General features: G+C 36.4%; 2 protein-coding genes across 5 annotated transcripts in view; one reads left to right on the top strand and one right to left on the bottom strand.

Annotated features, from left to right (window-relative positions):
- The window catches only part of ASNS (asparagine synthetase (glutamine-hydrolyzing)), an 853,397-nt gene that overhangs the window by 535,503 nt on the left and 298,777 nt on the right, over positions 1-19,117 (top strand). The window lies entirely within an intron of this gene.
- Positions 1-19,117, bottom strand: part of GLCCI1 (glucocorticoid induced 1) — a 55,710-nt gene that overhangs the window by 3,575 nt on the left and 33,018 nt on the right. The window contains exons 4-7 of one of the 4 annotated variants that reach the window (XM_035545172.2): positions 16,758-16,874; positions 13,358-13,510; positions 6,518-6,728; positions 558-678 (exon numbers count right to left, since the gene is read on the bottom strand). In XM_035545172.2, coding sequence (XP_035401065.1) covers positions 558-678; positions 6,518-6,728; positions 13,358-13,510; positions 16,758-16,874 — 602 coding nt within the window. The remainder of the gene's footprint in view (positions 1-557; positions 679-6,517; positions 6,729-13,357; positions 13,511-16,757; positions 16,875-19,117) is intronic. The other 3 variants (XM_050709214.1, XM_050709215.1, XM_050709216.1) reach the window with 3 other exon arrangements.

Raw genomic sequence — 19,117 nt, 5'->3', positions numbered from 1 at the left:
ACGCATGCAAGCTCAACAGCATGTGCTCAAATACTGCTGAGTCTAGGGAAAAAGACATGATATCCAAGAGTTTAATTTGACTTCTTGCTCAATAGTTTTGCTGTTGAGCAAAGTCTATGCCATTAAATATACTGCCTACCAACACTTCACATAGGTTTCACTCCATTTTGTGTTTTATACATATCAAAATGTAACCTATGTTTGAATTGATAAAAAATAAGGAAGAGTTTTTGTTTTAAGCCACAAATATTTACAAAGTTCATAAAAATATATGGAAAGAGGTTTATAAATGCTTAGGAAATTAAATGTACCTTATCTTTTCTGCTTGGATTTTTGCTGCCTTTTATAAATGCACAAAAAGAGCTCAAGCATAAAAGACTCCATTTCTTCTTCAAACCAACGTGAACACTTCAACTTCTCTTCTGTACAAACTCTAAGAATAGTTTGCTCCTGAAAAACCCATCAGCTGGAATAGTTTATTCATCTGCAGTTGAATAGGCTCAGTAAACAGGTTTACTGCTTTGCAGATACCAGCTGATATAAAAGGCATTACTTACGACATTTCCTCAAAGACCTTCACTCGCTCACATCCCTCTGGGGGCTCTCGTTTGAACATGTAGCTGTTGTTTGGTTTGGGAGATGAGGCATACTTGGGCAACGGTGAGCTACTCCCACTGTCTGAAAATTTAAAGCAGTTATATTACTAGAGATTGAGAGTGCTTTTTAATTAAATTTGATTTCCAAACAAGATGCCTTTTTTCACAATTTAGCCACTATGCTGGTTTGCTTCTACCACAATGCTTCCTTTATTGCAGACTACTTCTAATACCCTTGTATAGCACATTTCTTCTGAATAAAAGCTTCAGTGCAGCAATCATCTATCATATAACAAACAACACATAACAGGAGAGTATTTTCATCCAGAACTCTGCAACTGGAACAAAGCAGAGCTGTGATCCTGGAAACAAACTCTTTATTATGTAATTCAAAAAACGAATGAACAAGGTAATATGCATAATACATGCAGAAGAATTATGAGTGGTAATGATAATATGCCTTCTCACTGTATAAACACAGTTATTGAAAGCGTGTGTATACAGCATATCTTATGTTAAAAGATAATTCTTCACGGGAACATTGACCTCAGTCTCATGAACAGCTCAGAATTTGCAAAGAAACAAAGCACATTTGTAATACAGGTACTGATATCTCATCATTGCAATGTTCTACCTTATTGGGTTCACAATTTAGTTGTTTTAGTATCCAAAGTAAAAACTTTCCTAATTCAATTCTCTCATCACTACTAACTATATGATCTAGGTATTCTTCATGACTCTAGCTGCCTGTGTATGTTTTACAGATGATTACTAGACACTTCAAACTGAAGACATGAGCATCGAGGACACAAGACAGACTCCACAGCAGGCAGACTTCGTTGTATTTCTTGGCAAATCCGAGATAATACTCAACTCTGGTAGTGTCAGAAGAACAAAAGTTTGACAAACTAAGACCACAAAAGGGTTCACTTTGTTTAAAGTGAACCACCCTTCCCTTCATCTTGAAAACAGAACATTCAATGCATTAAGACAAACTATGTACAAAAACAATTACAGAAATTTAGCCTTCTGCAGTGGCTTCTACATATTTAAAAAAGCAACAGCTATCTCAGGCTAATATTAGTAGCTCCATATTCTGTGCTTGGGTTTACAATTAAAATGAGTTGAAAAGGCAAGATTGGAAAGGATCCACCAACTTACAAGTAAATGTAACTTGAAGAGAGACAACAACTCCTGCTTTAGCTCCTTTCAAGTCTTTCCACCAGACTGGGGTACCCTAGCATTTTTATCTCAGATACCTTTGTTTATTCTGCTGCTGTTCACATGTGCCTTTCTGGCAACAGTGGAAAACCACCCAAAGCTTCAAGCATTATAATCCAGATTCACTGAAGCATTATAAGGTTTTATTTAAGAGCCTGTAAACAGTAACTACATAAACACTTGTATAAGCATGACTCAAATATAGAGGCTGATCATCAGAGGTTTATCATTAGAGGTTTTGAAATACCAGTGCTTCCTTTACAAGACAAATCAACTCAAATGTCCCACTTTTTTTTTTACTATGAAAGATATGAGAAAATGGTTGAAGTGGACCTCGGTAGTGTATTGATTATTCTGCTCTTTCCTGCTGTATAGTGAACACAGACTTGTTATTTACAGAATTTTAGGTGTTAAATGTATGAAGGCAGAAAAAGCCTGAAGACAATACAGATATTTGTCAAGCTGAGCACACGATGGTCTTTTGGAATCTCTCCACTGTTGGCCCACACAGCTCACTGCAAACACAGAAATCATTAACAGAACCCAGACAGTTTGTTTCCTTCTTCTAATATTTAAATTTGAAGATCCAAGTTTCTATTTAAGAACTCTGAAATGTAAAATGAGCTACTGTTCATTACAGTGAATACTGGAAAACTGTGGAAGTACATCCAAGGAAAGAATCAAACTGCATTCAAAGTTAAGTCAGTTCTTGGAAGATTCAGTGTGTTGTCTAGCCAGTACAGTTTTCAATAAAGTTTTTGGTTTATTTAGCCCTGTTTGGCTGAAACTTTCTATACAGGACAGCTGTTAAACATGGAAAAAATATATACAATATAATTTAACTCATCTGTTCCTCCCTTTGCCTCCCTGAGCTTCTAAAGCTTACTAAATTCTTAGCTTTTAATTTCCAGCAAACACATCACACTAACATTCAGTAAATACATGCGGTTACTAGGAGGCCGAAACATATAAGCTTAGTGTTAGTTCTACACGTACAGCAGCAGAGTTAGAACGGAAGGGTCCTGAGAAGAACAGATCATTAGCTGAAGTGATAAGAGGAAGTCTGCGGCTTAAGCCAGTCCGTAGGTGTGTATCCTGTAAGGTCTTAAGTGCTGAACTGTAACATCATTAATCCTTAACGACACTGCAAATGCAATTCTCAATTCTATTTACTTTTTTTTTTTTATACTTTCTCAGAGGCTGTAATGCATGAACTGTCACCTGCATCTTCCAGGCTCCCACCAGTAGGGTGTGCTCTGCTGGCATATTTCAACAAACTAATCAAATTTCATTATGATGACAATGATTGAAGATTAACAGATGTAACCTTTAAAGCGAGCTTTGTTACCATAACCACACTGAAGACAACATGGAGCCTTATTATACAAAATTTCTGAATATAAACATTTAAAATGGACAGTCTATTATCTAGAAAACGTTTAAGAATGTAATTAAACACTAAACAATATTATTTTAACCAAAATATTTAACACCACAACTTTACCTTGCATATATTATAATAACAAAAAAGAAAGATTAAGAGAACCCGTAAAACAATTTGTTTTGAGTGACAACTTAAATGAAACTAGAAACTGTCAGTGAATCCTGGGATTTGGTCTGATAGGTTCAAAAGGATTTTCCAGCTCAAAAATGCCTTTGTTTTTATTAAGACTGCCCAAAGACTTCTCATACAATTTTCATTTTAAAAACTATGAATCAGATGCCCAGAAGTTAAAAAAAAATATCTCCAGTCCAAGAGATAGCATCTTCATGAGCACATTGCTCGTTACAGCCCGCTAGCAACAGCAGGAATACACAATCCTATGCAGAAGCACCTAAATCAAAATCCCTGAAAAACAGGTTACGCTATTTTCATACGAAAAAAATCATTTCATCTTGTATGTTAGGATGGCTTTGAACTTAACCTCTGTCACAGTTACTAAGTATGCTACATGGTACTCTAAAATCTTAGTCTCAAGGAGCAGAGCATCACAAAACAGATCTACTGAAACTGGTAGCTTTAATGCAGCAAGGCATTACGCTTACCTTGCAGTAGGCTGATATTCAAAAACAAAATCATAAAAGCCAAGTGCCATAAAAATACCTTCCCACCCTTCCTTCTCTGCTTGATTTATACTATTTAGTACCACTACTCTTATTTGGACCAGGATTGTGATCCTTCTCTGAAATTTAGCATTCACTTTCTTTTGAAAATTCAATAGATTTAGCAGCTCCTTGCAGAAAAGTAAACTAAACAGCTGATACAGTCCAAAGAGCAGCTGTGAGGGCCTCAGGCCAAAGCACAGCTTTGCACAAGAAATAAAAGATGCTTTAGAAATGTAAAGCAGTGCTGTGTCTGTACGAGTGCTGGCTCCTTGCACTGCTTATGTGTCTCAAACTACTAACCTTCATTTCCTATTCAGAAACACTCAGGAGCATTTATAGAACTGTTAATTTTAATGGTAAATCTAAGTTATTCCAGTAGAAAAGGAACATAAAACTCCAACTTGAGAAAAGTAACAGAAAACATTGGGTTTAAAATGTCTATGCTTGGTTATATGTAGAAATACATTTTTCAAAGCTTGAAAGGTCTTGTAGAAAACTTACAGAAGTTGTATTCCAGCATCACTTTAAAATGAACGTGCAAAAAAAAAATTGAGTTTTTAAAAAAGTAGTTCACATCAATAACAGATGTTAAGAAACTTTCAAATTTCACTATTTCTTTATAATTTCTACCTGTATCCCTCATTTATAATTTGATAATTTATATCTGTCATTTGTATTTTATTCTATTTTGATAACATTCTTATTCAGAACCACCAGCCTGTGTGATTTCAACGATCTGAGCGTAAATGGCACCTATCTGGTTACCAATGTACTTTTACCACCTCTGAACAAGTTACTTTTTCTTGGGAAATTGCTACATGTTTTTCTAGTTTCTATCTTACCCATAAAGAACAAAGTTGCAATGAGCAACTCAAGATTTTATTTTTCATGAATGTGGTATCATAAATCTTTAATTTAAAAATGCAATTATGTTAAAGTCTACAAAACTGCTCGTTTATCACAATCACCTATATACCACTACTAAAACAGACTTTTAATACAAACCTAACATTAAAGCCAGTAGCAAGATCAAAACCCACAAATAAATATCTTCTCCTTGTGAAGTTCAACAATAAATTTTACTCCAATGAGCTGTTCAAAACATCCTAGATGGAAGATAAAACCCTTGAAAATCATTAAGAAAGTTAAATGCAATATTTCAAACTGTCTTTACTTCCTACTACCAATAAAAAACACCAAAAGTTTCCAGTTACTGTGATAATGAAATTAAGTACTAACTGTAAAAGGAATGATTCTTTCCATTTCCTTGCTTTTTAGCATACATGTTTTCAGAACATATACAAACAAATTATCTGTCAAGACATTTCCTTGTCTGCCAGTACTTTAGTGGGTATCTATATCGTGATTCAGTCTTGACAAATTGCAACTCACACAAAGACTCTAAGAAAAGAAAGTAGTATGTGGTGGGGGGAGATGATATCCATGTTATTTTTGGAACATGGCCACCTATTATGCTGTGCTAAGACTTTTACTTTCATGTGGTTAACTTACACACACACCCCCAGTGCAGGATTTGGGCTGGTGGATTTGCTTTCTACTACTTATTTTTAAATCTAAGAGAGGAAAGCAATACTTTTCGGAAACAAAGAAGAGTATTTTCTGCTGCCCCAATCTTATTGCTTTTAGATCACATAGAATTAAAGTTACTTGAATGATTAAAACAGAATATTTACAAACAAAGCTTCAATCTTACTCATAACATCAAAACACTGCTGCCTTTAGCTCATTAGTAAGTCTTTGCCAAATCAAAATCTTAGTTTTCATCTCATGTGAAATATACTCTTAGCTTCCACATTTCTTCCAAATCCATCCCTCCAAACAGAGGGCCATATTTGTAGTTGATAAAAGATTCAAGTCCAGCCAACCAGAAGCCCAGTCATTTCATAAGTAAACAGAATTGTCCAAAATCAGTCTTTTCACACTAGTGCTTCTATTTTCATACTGCGTCCTGTCTGTAAATTAACCCTTAATTACTGGAACTCCAATTTACTCCCTCTACAATACTAAACTACTTTTTACAGACTTAGAAAAAAATGCAGAATATTGACATATAAACACAAATTATTCAGAAATTTTGGGTTGTTATGACAGATAATTACTCTCCATCAGATTATTCAAACTCGTATTCGAGTTCTTCACCAAATAGCTTCAAGTGGGATGAGTTCAGAAGCAGAGTACTTTTAAAGCAGTCCAAAAATTCATCACTGTTTTTCATCAGCAAGTAACTCACCCATGACGAGCATACATCACAATCCTACATACACAAACCTTCTTGAAACCTTTTTTTAAACAGAAACATGTTACAGTCTGAATTCTTCACATTAGAATCTTCATAAATAGTTAAGGCTGTTTGCTGTGCTCCTCTGACATATTTATGGAAGATGTTTGTGAAGTTTCACAAACAAGAGGGAAAGAGATATGTAAACAAACAAAACCAATTTTAAGATAAATCTTCAGTCCCTCCACAACAATCAAACAAAACAAAAACTGATGTAATGAGTAAAATGAAGGTAGTTGTAAAAGCAGGACATCACATGCCTCCCATAGGTAAAGGCAGGCCATTCTACTCTCACCTTTATCACGGTCATAGAGTAAGTCTTCTGTTGAGCAAGGACTCCCATCCTGAGATTCAGGAGGGCAAAAGGGAGAGACACATGGTGAATGACTGCTGCAGCTGCTGCTGCGCTCCTGGACAGATGGAGTCTGAGTGTCAATGCTTCGTGTACTACTACTACGATAGTGAGCAGGTAACGGGGCCCTTCGACCATCGGGGATATCCAAAGGCTGCAAGAAAAACAAGCAATTCAGGTTATAGAGAAAAGATCCAACTCCCAAGCAACATCAGCCTGCAGCACTCATAGCTGAATCAATGAGGCAAGGCCTTAAGAACTGCAAACAAGTCAGGTATGAAAGAACAAATTTTATGCAAGAAAATAATGCAACGTAAAATGGACAACTTACATAAATTATGCTCAATGCTGGGATAATATGCAGATGTTCCCAGCCAACTATGTCCTCTTATGTGAGGTTAACAATAGAACGCACTTCAACTTTTATCTACGCATGCTAGTGTTTTTAGCATTTTTCTGATATTTTAGAAGGCAACTTACGTCGACAAATAGACCTTGTACTTAATTGCACTTAGTAGTACAATTTTCAATACAGGTCACTTATTATAAAGCAAAAACAAGTACCCTGATACCACATTTGGATAAAACAAAAAGCAGAAAACAAACACAACAGCATATTATTGCCATAACAAACTGAATTACTGTTCCAAATTAAACTGTTCAAGTTTTGCTAGTAGGCAGTAATTCTCTAGCACGCCCGTACTTTTCATCCTTTACTTTTGTAGGCAACCTCTGATAAACTGAGAACTAAGCAGAAGACGTACAAGCTTATATAAGGTTCACCAGCTTTGTTTTGAACCAAAAGCAGTGCCTGCTCACAGCAGTCTAGTTGGCACTGGCAAGAGTGATCTTGCATCCTAGTCTGCAACATACTGCACAGACATGTTCACTGTAGTAAGTTGGTACACCCTACTTCTTGCTCCCTGTGGGAAAATTAGTTTTATCATGAAAACAGAACTATTTTAAAAACAACAAAAAAATCAAATGAGAATTAGAGTTCTAGTTAAAAGTGAAGGGGTAAAAATGCCTCCAAGATTTAAAATAATGGTTTTATCCTCACTTCAGTGAGGACTGTATTCAAGCCACAGAGAACAGATTAAATGTTCTAGCTACAAGAATCCTTTTTCCCTTTCAAGTCAAGTGAAGATTTTTGTTTTCCTCTTCTCCATTCATGCCAAAATCTGAACAGCCCATTCTAGAGCTTAAAATTCAACTCAAACATTTTACAAGAGTACACTGCCCAAGTTATCACATTCTCCTCTCTTCAGCAATAGTCTGTCCAGAAAACCACCACATACTACACAAAGAGGCAGACGCAGTAAAGTCAGAGGAGCCTTTCCTTCTTATGAGCCTTCCAGTTAACAGCATTTCACATTTCATTTAAAAGCAAAGTTAACACGCTATAAAGAGAACATTACAGTTGCTACATCAAGTGCTCGGAAGTTTGGACACGGCTGCGTAGTCTGTTCCAACAGTTCAGCTCACATTGCATATGCGTTACAACATGACTACGTGTTGCTCTTCCCATCACCCCCAACAGGCCATGACTCATTCAATGCACAAGATAGACCTAAAGCATTATATCATTTGTTACACAGACAGAAGAGAGGTAGAAAACAAGACTGAAGCTGTAGAAAGGAAACAGTCTGGTAATTAACATAACCAAAAAGTAACTGCCATGCAGAACAGCATTCTATCTCTGCCTCCCACAAAAATTTTGAGATGTCAGGAAGTCATCTGAAGCTACCCTTCTCTTTTATGGCATCTTTTCTGGAAGCCCAGTCTGTATAGGACTGGGTCTGCAAAAGTCTTCATTCACAGATGCAGAAGGAAACCACAGGAGCTGCACTTTAAACTCTTAAAATGACACGCAGTCCCCTGAGTTACCTGAAGAATCACATTATAGAAGCCTGATAGATTTGTGTTTCTCCATCCATAAAGTGCAGATATCACCTTTCTTCTCACACAGGTGAGATAAAAAGAGAACGACATTTCAGAAACACTCCCATTATATAGAAGCAAAAACCCAAGAACATATTCATATTTCTGACTTCAAAGCAAGGTTTAATAGCGAGCATTAGGACACATCTAACGGGGAGAAAAAAACATTGAACAGCTACTCATTAAGTGCGCACACTATACGTAACAGGTAAAGCAAGGATTCCAGGCAGGAAAAAAACAGTAAGCACATAATTAAGGACTTCAGTATAACACAGATGTTCTTCCACACCTGTAGAAACAGTATAGTCTTATGTAGTCAGGAAGTATATCCCAAGTCACTTACTTCAGCCTCCACCGAATTAGAACTTAAGGTATAGGAAGTCATCTATATTTTCAAGTATGCCTCTAGAAATAATGCCTCTAGAAATACACACAAGTGGAAAAAGCTAAATATTTATCACTCTTTCCAAGCAGAATAACTTTTAACATGTAGAAAGCACCTGCAAGTGTTTCAGATTATTCTGCTTCTGCATATTTCTTCCCCTTCGTACCGAATCCAGGTTTTGACAAGAGCAACACCCTTCATGAAAATATCAGCTAGATACTATTCCACTTTTTAAAACTTATGAATCAAACCTGATCAACATGAAAAATTCTGAAGTTACTTTCCATGAGTCATGCCTAAACTATTCTAAAAACTGAAGCCCTCACAACATTAAAGCACAAGAAATAGAGTAGCTAATTCAGTACAGCTGCTATTAGTTTTCATAATGCTCAATGCATGGAAAATAACTGGAAATTACTGCATTCTGTATACTGTGTTTTTTTGCAAAAGAGTCCAGTCATGTACTAACTTTATGCCAAATGCATTCCGACAAGACACCAGTCAACCACTATGGGACAGTATGTTCTTGGACATCATTATATGCTACCCTCATAACTCCTTGCAAAGGTACGGAAACTGTCGATTTGACAACAGCAAGCATTTCTTAATACGCTGTTAAAAATCACCTTTTTCTTTCCAGCAGCAATATTTCTGCTTGAAAAATTTAAAGCCACCCTCCATAGTAGCATCAGGAATGCTACTATGATATAATATACCAGTGGGAGCCTTAAAAATAATCTCTTCTTCACAAGCCTTTCATCTATTTGGGAGGCAACTTCTTCAGAGCAGAGTATTCAACGCTTCTAATATAGAAATTATTCTCTAAACTGGAACAAAGGCAGATATGGGAAATTGGTTCTGCCTTCTAGCGTAAATGCAGTCATCAGTGCATTAGACAAGGTGCAAATGCAAAAAAGACATCACATATCTTGAAGAGACTGCTCCTGGCAAGGAACACGTGGAGAGGGGAGAAGAGACTTTTCAGATGAAGGATATGAAGTTTAAGGTAAAGATCCTCTGCATCTGCTCAAATTAGAGAAACAATCACTTTATTACAAGACTGAGCTTTCTGATAGGTATATAAAGAGCATTTCACTACCTACTTCCAGAGGTATTAGAAATTAAACAAGAAACACATGAATCAGTTTAACATGTATTGCATGACATTTGGCCAGAACTGCTTCGTTTCTAATTTCTTTTGTATATTTGAAAGATAGGTCAGGTAATATTTTTCCTAATAAGAGACCTATGAACATGTATGCCTCCAACTGCAGGGCACGTTTCACTAGTTTCACAATGTATTCTGTAACAGGGTGCTTCTAAATACAACAAGTTCATCACCTTACTGTTCCAAAGTCTCCAACATTTGCATTGTGGAATCACAATAGGACAAAGAATAAAAACCAGTTAACTACACAAGAAAGCTGATTCCCTCTTACAATTTGTAGTGGGACAACTACAATTTCCTGGAAAGCTAGTCACCAAATTATAAAGCAGGAAGGAAAATATATCCCAGATCTTCGAATAAATGCATTAGAAGATGAAATAACATTTATTAGTAAACCTGAGGAGAAAGATGCTATTAAAATGGGACTAAAAAAGTGCCGGCTCTAACTCTGTTTTTATGAAAGAAAAATGAAAATGCCTGCAGCTAACTAAGCAAGCAGGATGATCTGAAAAATGTATACATATATGGCCAAACTGAATAGGAAGAAATGCTTGGAATGTTTTGACCGTGTATTACTAAACTTCATAGTCAATTAGATTATTAAAAGAAAAAGCTAATGACATTACTGTATCATCCATTACCTTTGTGAAGCACAAAAACAACATGGCTAGTCTCTCTACAATTACCCTTCTAGAAGTAAAATTACTTTTATCACTAAAAGACTGTAGGAAAAAAGGCAAAGAAATTTCCAAAGAATTAATATAACTAAGTCAGCAAAAGATATGACAGAAAATATATTCCAGATCAATTTATACTTTTTTATGAAGTAGGATGACAAAAATTGAAGTCAGCAAAAAGGAAGACGAAGTACGGAATATCATACCCTACAAAATAAAAAAATCTAAAAATAAATGAAATCAATTTGTGTATCCAAAGACTAAGCAGGAAAGTGTGAACATGAAAGGAAAGTTTCACTATTTTCCAATTTTAACTAGGCGCTAAATTAAAAAAGTAATTCAAGTAATGTCCATAAAACTAGGTCTACTTTAACCACAAGCTTATTTTTGTCCTATGCATCACCTAGTCCCATTTTGAGATGGTGAACTAAGAAACAGTTTGCTCCAAAATTCACACATTTATACTGAATAGATAAGTGACCAAAAAAAGTTCAAGAACACTAAACTAAAATTTTAAAAAAGTTAACAAAACTAAAATGCATTTTGTTTTTAACTTAAGTCCAAGTGTGTTTGTTGAAAGGAAATTGAAGAAATCAGAAAGCTATTCATATACCTATCTGAATCTGAATAAAACTTTAGATAAGGAACTGCATTTAAAAAATAAAGGTAATCATTCTTAATGTTTTTAGTAAATTGTACCTTTTCGCACAAAAAATGCTTTCCTGACATATTAAAATTAAGTTTTAAACATGCACTGATGAAACAGGAAGTAAGCTTGGAAACAGGTTAAAAGAAAACAGAAAAGGTCTAGATGCCCACCAATCTTAAAAACAAGCCTGTTAAAAAGTTTATCGTTCCCACATCACCCAAAGCAACCAATTGCTTTTGACTGTTACACTTTTTAAAAATAGAATGTTACAACTAGAAAGAATGGCAGAAAATTGAAAGAAAAACAAATTGTTTCATCAGCAGTGAAACTAACGAAGTTTGGTTGTCCTATGGTTTATCTTTTGTTCAGTAATTCCTAACCTTTAACCCAGCTGCCCCAACTCCCCCAGGCTAAAAAAGAAGCTAAATTGCTGCATTAGGAGAAAGTTCACCAGCAGTAAGATTTAGTAAATTACTCTTATTATGATCTTCCATAAGTAAGCAATGAAATCTAATAAGCTCAAAGACAGTGCTAGTAGTCCCTCTTTAGGTCCCACCAGAAGAGATCTGACAGGAATTAACAGTTATATAACAGGAAACAGCCCTCTGCCCACATAGACGGACTTGACTTCAAGGGCAATGTTTAATTTATGACTTACTTTTGTGCCTGAAGACTCTCCCCAACTAGATGTTTGGACGAAGGGTTCACTATTGCCTTGGTTGCGTAAACTGCTGAGCACCTCTGGCCTCAATCCAACAATGCACTTAAGTATGTGCTTAACTGTTTGGCTGGACCAGAGCCAGTACATTCAGTAACTTATGAGACTGAGTTCTGCATCCAAAGTAATAAGCTGTTAAAGCCCAAGGACAACATTTACGAAGATGATTTGTCTGATAAATAAATGAAACGTCCTCTAACCATAAGAGATAACAACCCTAGCCAGAGCAACATCAGTAGTGGCACTATAATACACCTTTTTATACTCTCTTTGGAGATGGCAACAAGGTTTGATTTGGGCTTTTTGTTTTGGTTTCAGTTATTTTTTTTCCCCTTTATTCCCTATTCCAACACAGACCCTTCTAACTGGGATGAGACAGCTCTGGGAAAGGCAACCTAGCATAAAACATTTACTACTACAGTATTTTATTCTTAATGACAGAACACACCTAAGTCTCTGGAGAAGCCAAGAATATTCCAAAGCTTTTAAAGTTTACTGCCATAATAAAGAAATACAAATACCAGATTTTGGAATCTTAACCCTCTGATTAAAGTTTTATAGCTTGATTTGTGCACTGAATTGCTATTAGAGGACCATTCACAAGAAAAGAACCTACAATTTAGAGAAGATTAGGAAAAACAGCAGAGCAGTTGTTGATCCCACAGCAGAAAAGTTTCATTGGTTATTTAGGAAAGAGTGGCTGTAAAACTAAATATTTCACATTTTAAGTGTCATCTAAGCACTGCAATGCTCTTCAATGAGAATTCCAATGCTCCTTAGATTGTATGTATTTCCCATACAGAGATCTCCCACAACAGATCACAGTCTTTTAAGGAAGTAAACACAGTTCAAGTTTGGTTTATGGAAGAAAAGTATTAAAATCAAAAAGCTGAGCAGAGCACTTGAAACTTAAGTCTTGCCTAAAAAAAAAGCAAATAAGTAGAAGCAAATAAATTAATCTGTCCCTACTTACTACTGTAGCCTAAAGTATCTAAGTTTTTGAGCACTTACATTTCTCACAAAAACTTTCAAGTTCTTCACAGGAAGGGCATCCTAAATAACCTATGTTTAGCTAGAAGCCAGTTGAAAAACTGACAAAAAAGCAAACAACCCTAAAACATTTGAACAGTTTTCAAACAATGTCTTTGAAGAAAATTATTTGTAGTTTCAGCCATGAGGAGGTTTTCTCATGTGTTTATAGGTTACAAAGAAAAAACAACTATAAGCATATTAATATAAGCTTACCTTGGATACCTCTTCTTTTCCACTGTTTTCCTTAATGAATACTTTTTCCAGTTCAGGGCTTATTCCTTCTACATTACACGGCACACGTGAAACAGTTGATTTTGGCACTGAAATGTTTGACAGTGGCATAGGGACTGATCTGGAAATAGAAGCCTAGAAGGTAGAGAGCCACATGATTTGGAGTTGGAAAATGGAATAAAACAAGTCTGAGATTAGCACTAAAGAAGGTAAAGTAAGAAGCCATGTATTATTTGCCATGTAGATTATCTTTGTCAAATTTAACTAAAAAAATGCCTGCATAAATCAAAAGCCACTAAAAACACTTCTACTTAAACTCAATATAGTTCTATAATAAAATCTTTCTACTTCCTTGCTTACCAGTAGGTAGGCAAGTATATGTACTTTTCAGATGTATAGACTACAGAATACACAATAGGGAGATGGGGTGCACACAGTGTGCTGATGTGGATGATTTTAACTGTGATCCAAAAGGCATTTCCCAACATTCCTGAAGCTTAGCCACTCAACTGAAATATTCACTTAATGCACTTCTATCCTCTTTTCGTTGGCTTTAGTGAATGAAAAATAAAATATTCATTCTCAACCTCTAATTTCATTAGCTTCTAACATTTCAGAACTTTATGTCAAAAGTCTTAAAAGAAAATAATTGGAGTTTAAGAATCAAGCACCTAAAAAATGCAAGTATGGTTTTTGGAAAAAAACACGTTGGAATGGAGTTCTGTTACCAACAGGAGCCATTCTCAAGAAAGCACGTCTTGCACGGTCAACCCCAAAAGCTTTAGCTTAGCACCTACACTGACAGCCAGTGTTCACTTCCTAATATGTATTTTCCTCTCATCCACAGCAACGTGATAAGACTGAACGTAAAACATACCTGTGGACATCTCCAAGAGATTACTGAATTAATTGGCTTAGGGTGGGGGGACTCCCCCTTCCTCCCTTTTTTTTGGAGGAGTTCATGCAAAATGAACGTAAAAAAAACACAGCCTGCAGGATACCTTCCCACAGTGGTACCAGAACTGAACGCTACACTAGTCTTGTTAGAGAACACCTTTTTGAGAAATCAAAAACGTTGCATGAGTGAGTTCCAAGTGCTAAAGAATGTTACTGCAAAGTATACGTCTTAAGTGGATTTCAGCCTGTGACAAAGACTGTTTTTAGTACAAATAGTGGCATTGATACCTGCAACAGCTTACTTTGAGATGTAAAGCAAAATACTTTCCTACACAAATGCAGTGAATCCTTTGTTATAGAGGCATAAAAGTTTCACGAAGAACATTAATTCCTTATACGTCTTCATCACAAGATCAGGTTTTAAACATGAGATTTTATGTAAACTGAACATGAAAGGACTGGCCAACACAAAAGATCAGCCATCACAGCTTCTTTCTAAAACACTACTTATTTTAAAAGGCCAGCAGAAAATACAATGACAGAGCACGCATTTAAGGAGATCAAACAGTGGCTTGTTAGTAACATGGAGACCAAGTTAAGGTTCCACTGTAGATGAAATTTAATCAGGATTCAAACGTCTGCACTGTCAAATGAGAAAAGATTAACTGCTTTCTACAAATGGCTTAAGGTTCACAAAGTTATTAACTGAACTTTGCCTGAGTTTTAAAATCCATTTGGTTTCAGTTTCACTGACAGTTTGTGGTATCTAAACGACAGACACTGTGTGGAACATCCTCCATTGCACCCTGCCGAGAGTCTGGTTCATGCTCACGTAATTTGCCCATGTAATTTGCCAAAGCTATTCTTCATAGTGTCAGCACCTTTCTAATAGGAGAGAGATTTTTTTTTTTTAAACAACTTCATGATACACAAAAATGACCTGAAAACAAATGTTGGCCTGGCTAGTATGAAAATGATCAGCTATATTAAGGTTTGCATAAATTCACAAATAATTTTGAAAAGTAGTTAAGTAATAAGAGAAAACAGAAGATGTCAGGCTAGGAGCCTGAGCTTTACCTATCAGAGAGATTAAGAGATTATGATGTCCTATTGCTGATTCACAAAGATGTGCTTCCTGATAACGTTTGCTCAGGTATGTAAGACCTGAGATAGGAAACAGAGGAAACAAAGGAAAAAAAAAGTAGTTGATATCAGACTTACTGCTGGGAAAGAGTTCTGTCATCACATTGCCCATTGATATAGAACACGAGAATCGTCATCAACACAATCTGAACAGAAGAGTTTGCATCCTAAAACCTCAGTCTTGGATCCTGTCTGATTAAGTTTTTCCTGCAAGTCACAGTGTCTGGAACAGGAACAGGCTAACAATGATGGCAATTTTTCCATTTAATATGATGGAAATTCTCAACATAAGCTGGAACATACCAATGTTGTTCCGCCACAAGTAAGTCATGGCTACCACAAAGAAGTATGTGAAGGCTCTCATCATGGAAGACAATCCTGTATTGACAATGATTCTAAAGTACCGTAACAAAAAGGTTGTTATAGACAACCTTTGTCTTAGACAAAGCCATGAAAAAAAAGGTTTGTATCCTGTAGCATGAGAGATGATGACCAGTCCTCTAATTCCAGAGATGTGGTTACCTGTGGCTAGCACCACCTTGATTTCAGCTAGGTTTATATTTGAGGTGAATTATCTTTTTAGAAAGTAGACAAAACACAATATTGTTTTACTTAATTTCATAGGGATACTCTGATCTGGCCTCTCTCGCCAGGAAATGACCAATAAGCAAAGTATCACAAAAACTCCTGAAACAGGACAAGAAAATGAGGTCTTCCCTCAAATATCTGATGATGCAACACTACTGTCTTTTACTGATGAATATATAGTAGGGTGAATTACAAGCCTCTGTGTAACTAACCAATTAGTTTCAGAGAAGCAGAAAACTAGGTTCTGTAATCTCAATGCAAATACTGTCTAACGGGTCCCATTCGAAGTTCTGCCTGCTGCTCAAAGACTTATCAATTGTTGGGCTTCCAATCCAGTCCACTTACTTTTAGTGCATTTTGTTTATTTATAAAAACAAGCTTAGATGAAGCTGTGTTGTAAAACCGATAAGAAAATACCCTCTAGAGGAACACAGACTTTTGAAAGTATACCACAAAAATTAGTCTTGGAAGCAAGTACGTATTTGTGGAAAGACAGCCTTATCTGGCCATGCTCAAAATTTTTACAGCATCTTAATATATTTTAGTAGCTATCTTGCTGCAACCCCTCATTTTTTTTTTTATTATATTATGGCTATCAGATAAAATTCAGTGTAGGTGCAATGGTAGCAGGGTGTTAAACATTTCAATGTACCACGTAAGAAACCAAACAGGAGAAAGATGGGAAGAAACAGCAGACTATTCACCCAACACAGATAAGATAGGAGGCTGTTAATATAAGCAACTATCTGCTTACCTGAGTCTGACTGATTGCTATGTGGTTGCCATGGAGAGGTGACTGACGCTCTTTGTCTTTACTGTGACGACTACTCTGCTTACTGCGCTGAAGCTGCTGCCTCAGTTTGGCAATCTGCTGGAAAGAAGTTCAGGTGAAGTGATAATGAGTTATCAAATTAATATCTGCTCATTTCTTCCTTTATGAAGTGAATCACAGACATCTTAAGTCCTCTTTGAAGAATTATACATGCACATTGGATTTTCTTCCCTCTAAGCGTAACCATTAAAGCTTCTGCCTCTAGACACTTTCTGCAAAGTATCTGCCGCCCGATTTACAGACCTGAACATGTCAGCAGGCTTAGCTTATTACTAAACTTCCTCACTTACAAACAAGCACTGTAATAACTGATGCAAACAAAAGTAGTCCTCCTGACAATTTGTAGCAATTTCTAGACTGTAATTGGCTTAAACTGAGGGACTGCAAAGCCTATAGTTCAATTTGTTTTACCTTAAGCCAAACCAAAGTTTTCCAATAATTCAACTGAAAAATAAAAGAGCCTCTACAAACAAAATCAATCAGTATGTATTGCTCCACCTTGGAGAACTTATTTAATACGTTTAACAGTATTTCCCCACAGGCTACATTACCACAGATTCCTTCAGGCAGACAAAATTATCTTTTCTACTGTCTGCTGTAAAGATAGGTAATAAAATGATACATATTTTAAAGGTCAAATGCAACTACAGTCATTATTCATTTGACATTCCTTAACAGAAGCTAAAGAATTTCATTCATGAATTCCTCCATTTATTAAATCCTCCTGAATAGTTTCTACATGAAAGAGTATTTACCCTCTATAAGCGTTGCCTGAGAAGTTCATACTACATGTAAATTCATACAACAGGTAGAGATACTTCTTTAAAACTGCCTTCCCCCCCCCGCTTTGTGCTCACGTCTTACTATCTTTCACAATCAGCATGCTAGTATATAAGATAAAGCATGCATGGCCCTATTTCATTTTTAACTCAGCTACAGATAAAAATTTTAAAAACCTGAAGTGCAAATAAGGAGATGTGAATTCACACAGAAATCATGTTTCAAAGAACTTCATCAGCTGGAAGTGTCCTCTTTTCGACTGACAGACTACAAGCACATTCACTCTGTGGTCAACTCCAAGTAGTTAAATATATCACTATTGCCCTTTCAAAGCAGCTTTGTGGTAGAGCAACACTTCACTCTTCACAGTGTCAGCAATGACAGTGCTTGGTGAAGGTTTCAATGGAGCCTTGCTCCAGGCTTTGCAATTTTCTTGGTGTTTCTAATGTCACTCACAAATGACAGATCCATCTTTAATGCTTCATATCAAGCCTTGCCACACCTCATTATCCACATTCAGAGAACTGCTACTCAGAAATGGTTGACTACTCTTAATCTCCAATGACAGACAAACAGTTTAGATTTCCAAAAGGGTCTGTGTCAAATACACGCAGAAAGATATAGCCCTAGCATGACCAAGTTTCTAACACAGACAAGCTAGATTTAGAGAATAAGACTAATCTCTTAATGAAAGGTGCCACTTGGGCACTATGATAGAAGAAACTTCCAAGGAGTTTGAAGAGATACTTCACCCCTACAAAAAATATTTGTCCAGAACTTCCCCATTCTGCCTGTAAGAGTAATGGAAGTTAGGAAACTCAGCTCAGAGAGATGAAGCAGCAAGAAAGTAACCAGTTTGATAAGGGAATGTGAAAAATCTACGATGATTTACATCTAGAATGCTGAAGAAGGTGAAGAATAGGGAAATTATCTTCATCTTCTTTAAAAGTAAGAATGAGAAAAAAAAAGAGGTCTAGACTAGAAGACAGCTGTGGACTGAAATGGATGGCTACAAGAATAACCAAACAGCAAAGACACTAGAGGCAAGGAGAGTACTTTATATAAATCTTTCCTTTCTGCTGCCTGATCCTGTGGGCTTCCTCCTATTAAAAAAGTTAATTACCCTATTTTTTATTTAAATGAAATTTAGCTTTCTGAGCTTTCCTCAGGACCATGCTATAAAAAAGATCTATACAAATCCACATCAGAGCTCTGACTCAGATTTCTGATGCAAGCAGCTTGCAAATCTTTAAGAGAACATAGCCTCTCACTATAATATTTGGACAGTGAGAGAGGCTATATTGGGCCAATACACCTCTAGACTGTCCAAAACCTTGATGCTGTGATGCCCCCCCCGTCTGTCAGGGCCCTGAACATCCTTATCTGTGGTGGAGCCCAGACCCACACACAGCAGTCGAGGCGAGGCCGCACCATGCTCAGTGCAGCGGGAGGGAGGATCACCTCTTCTGGCCGCTGGCTGTGCTGTGCTCAGGGCACCCCAA

Source organism: Cygnus atratus, chromosome 2, assembly GCF_013377495.2.
Source record: "Cygnus atratus isolate AKBS03 ecotype Queensland, Australia chromosome 2, CAtr_DNAZoo_HiC_assembly, whole genome shotgun sequence".
Taxonomy (NCBI): Eukaryota; Metazoa; Chordata; class Aves; order Anseriformes; family Anatidae; genus Cygnus; species Cygnus atratus.
The sequence above is the reverse complement of the archived record's forward strand: the minus strand, read 5'-3'. Positions and strand labels throughout refer to the sequence as shown.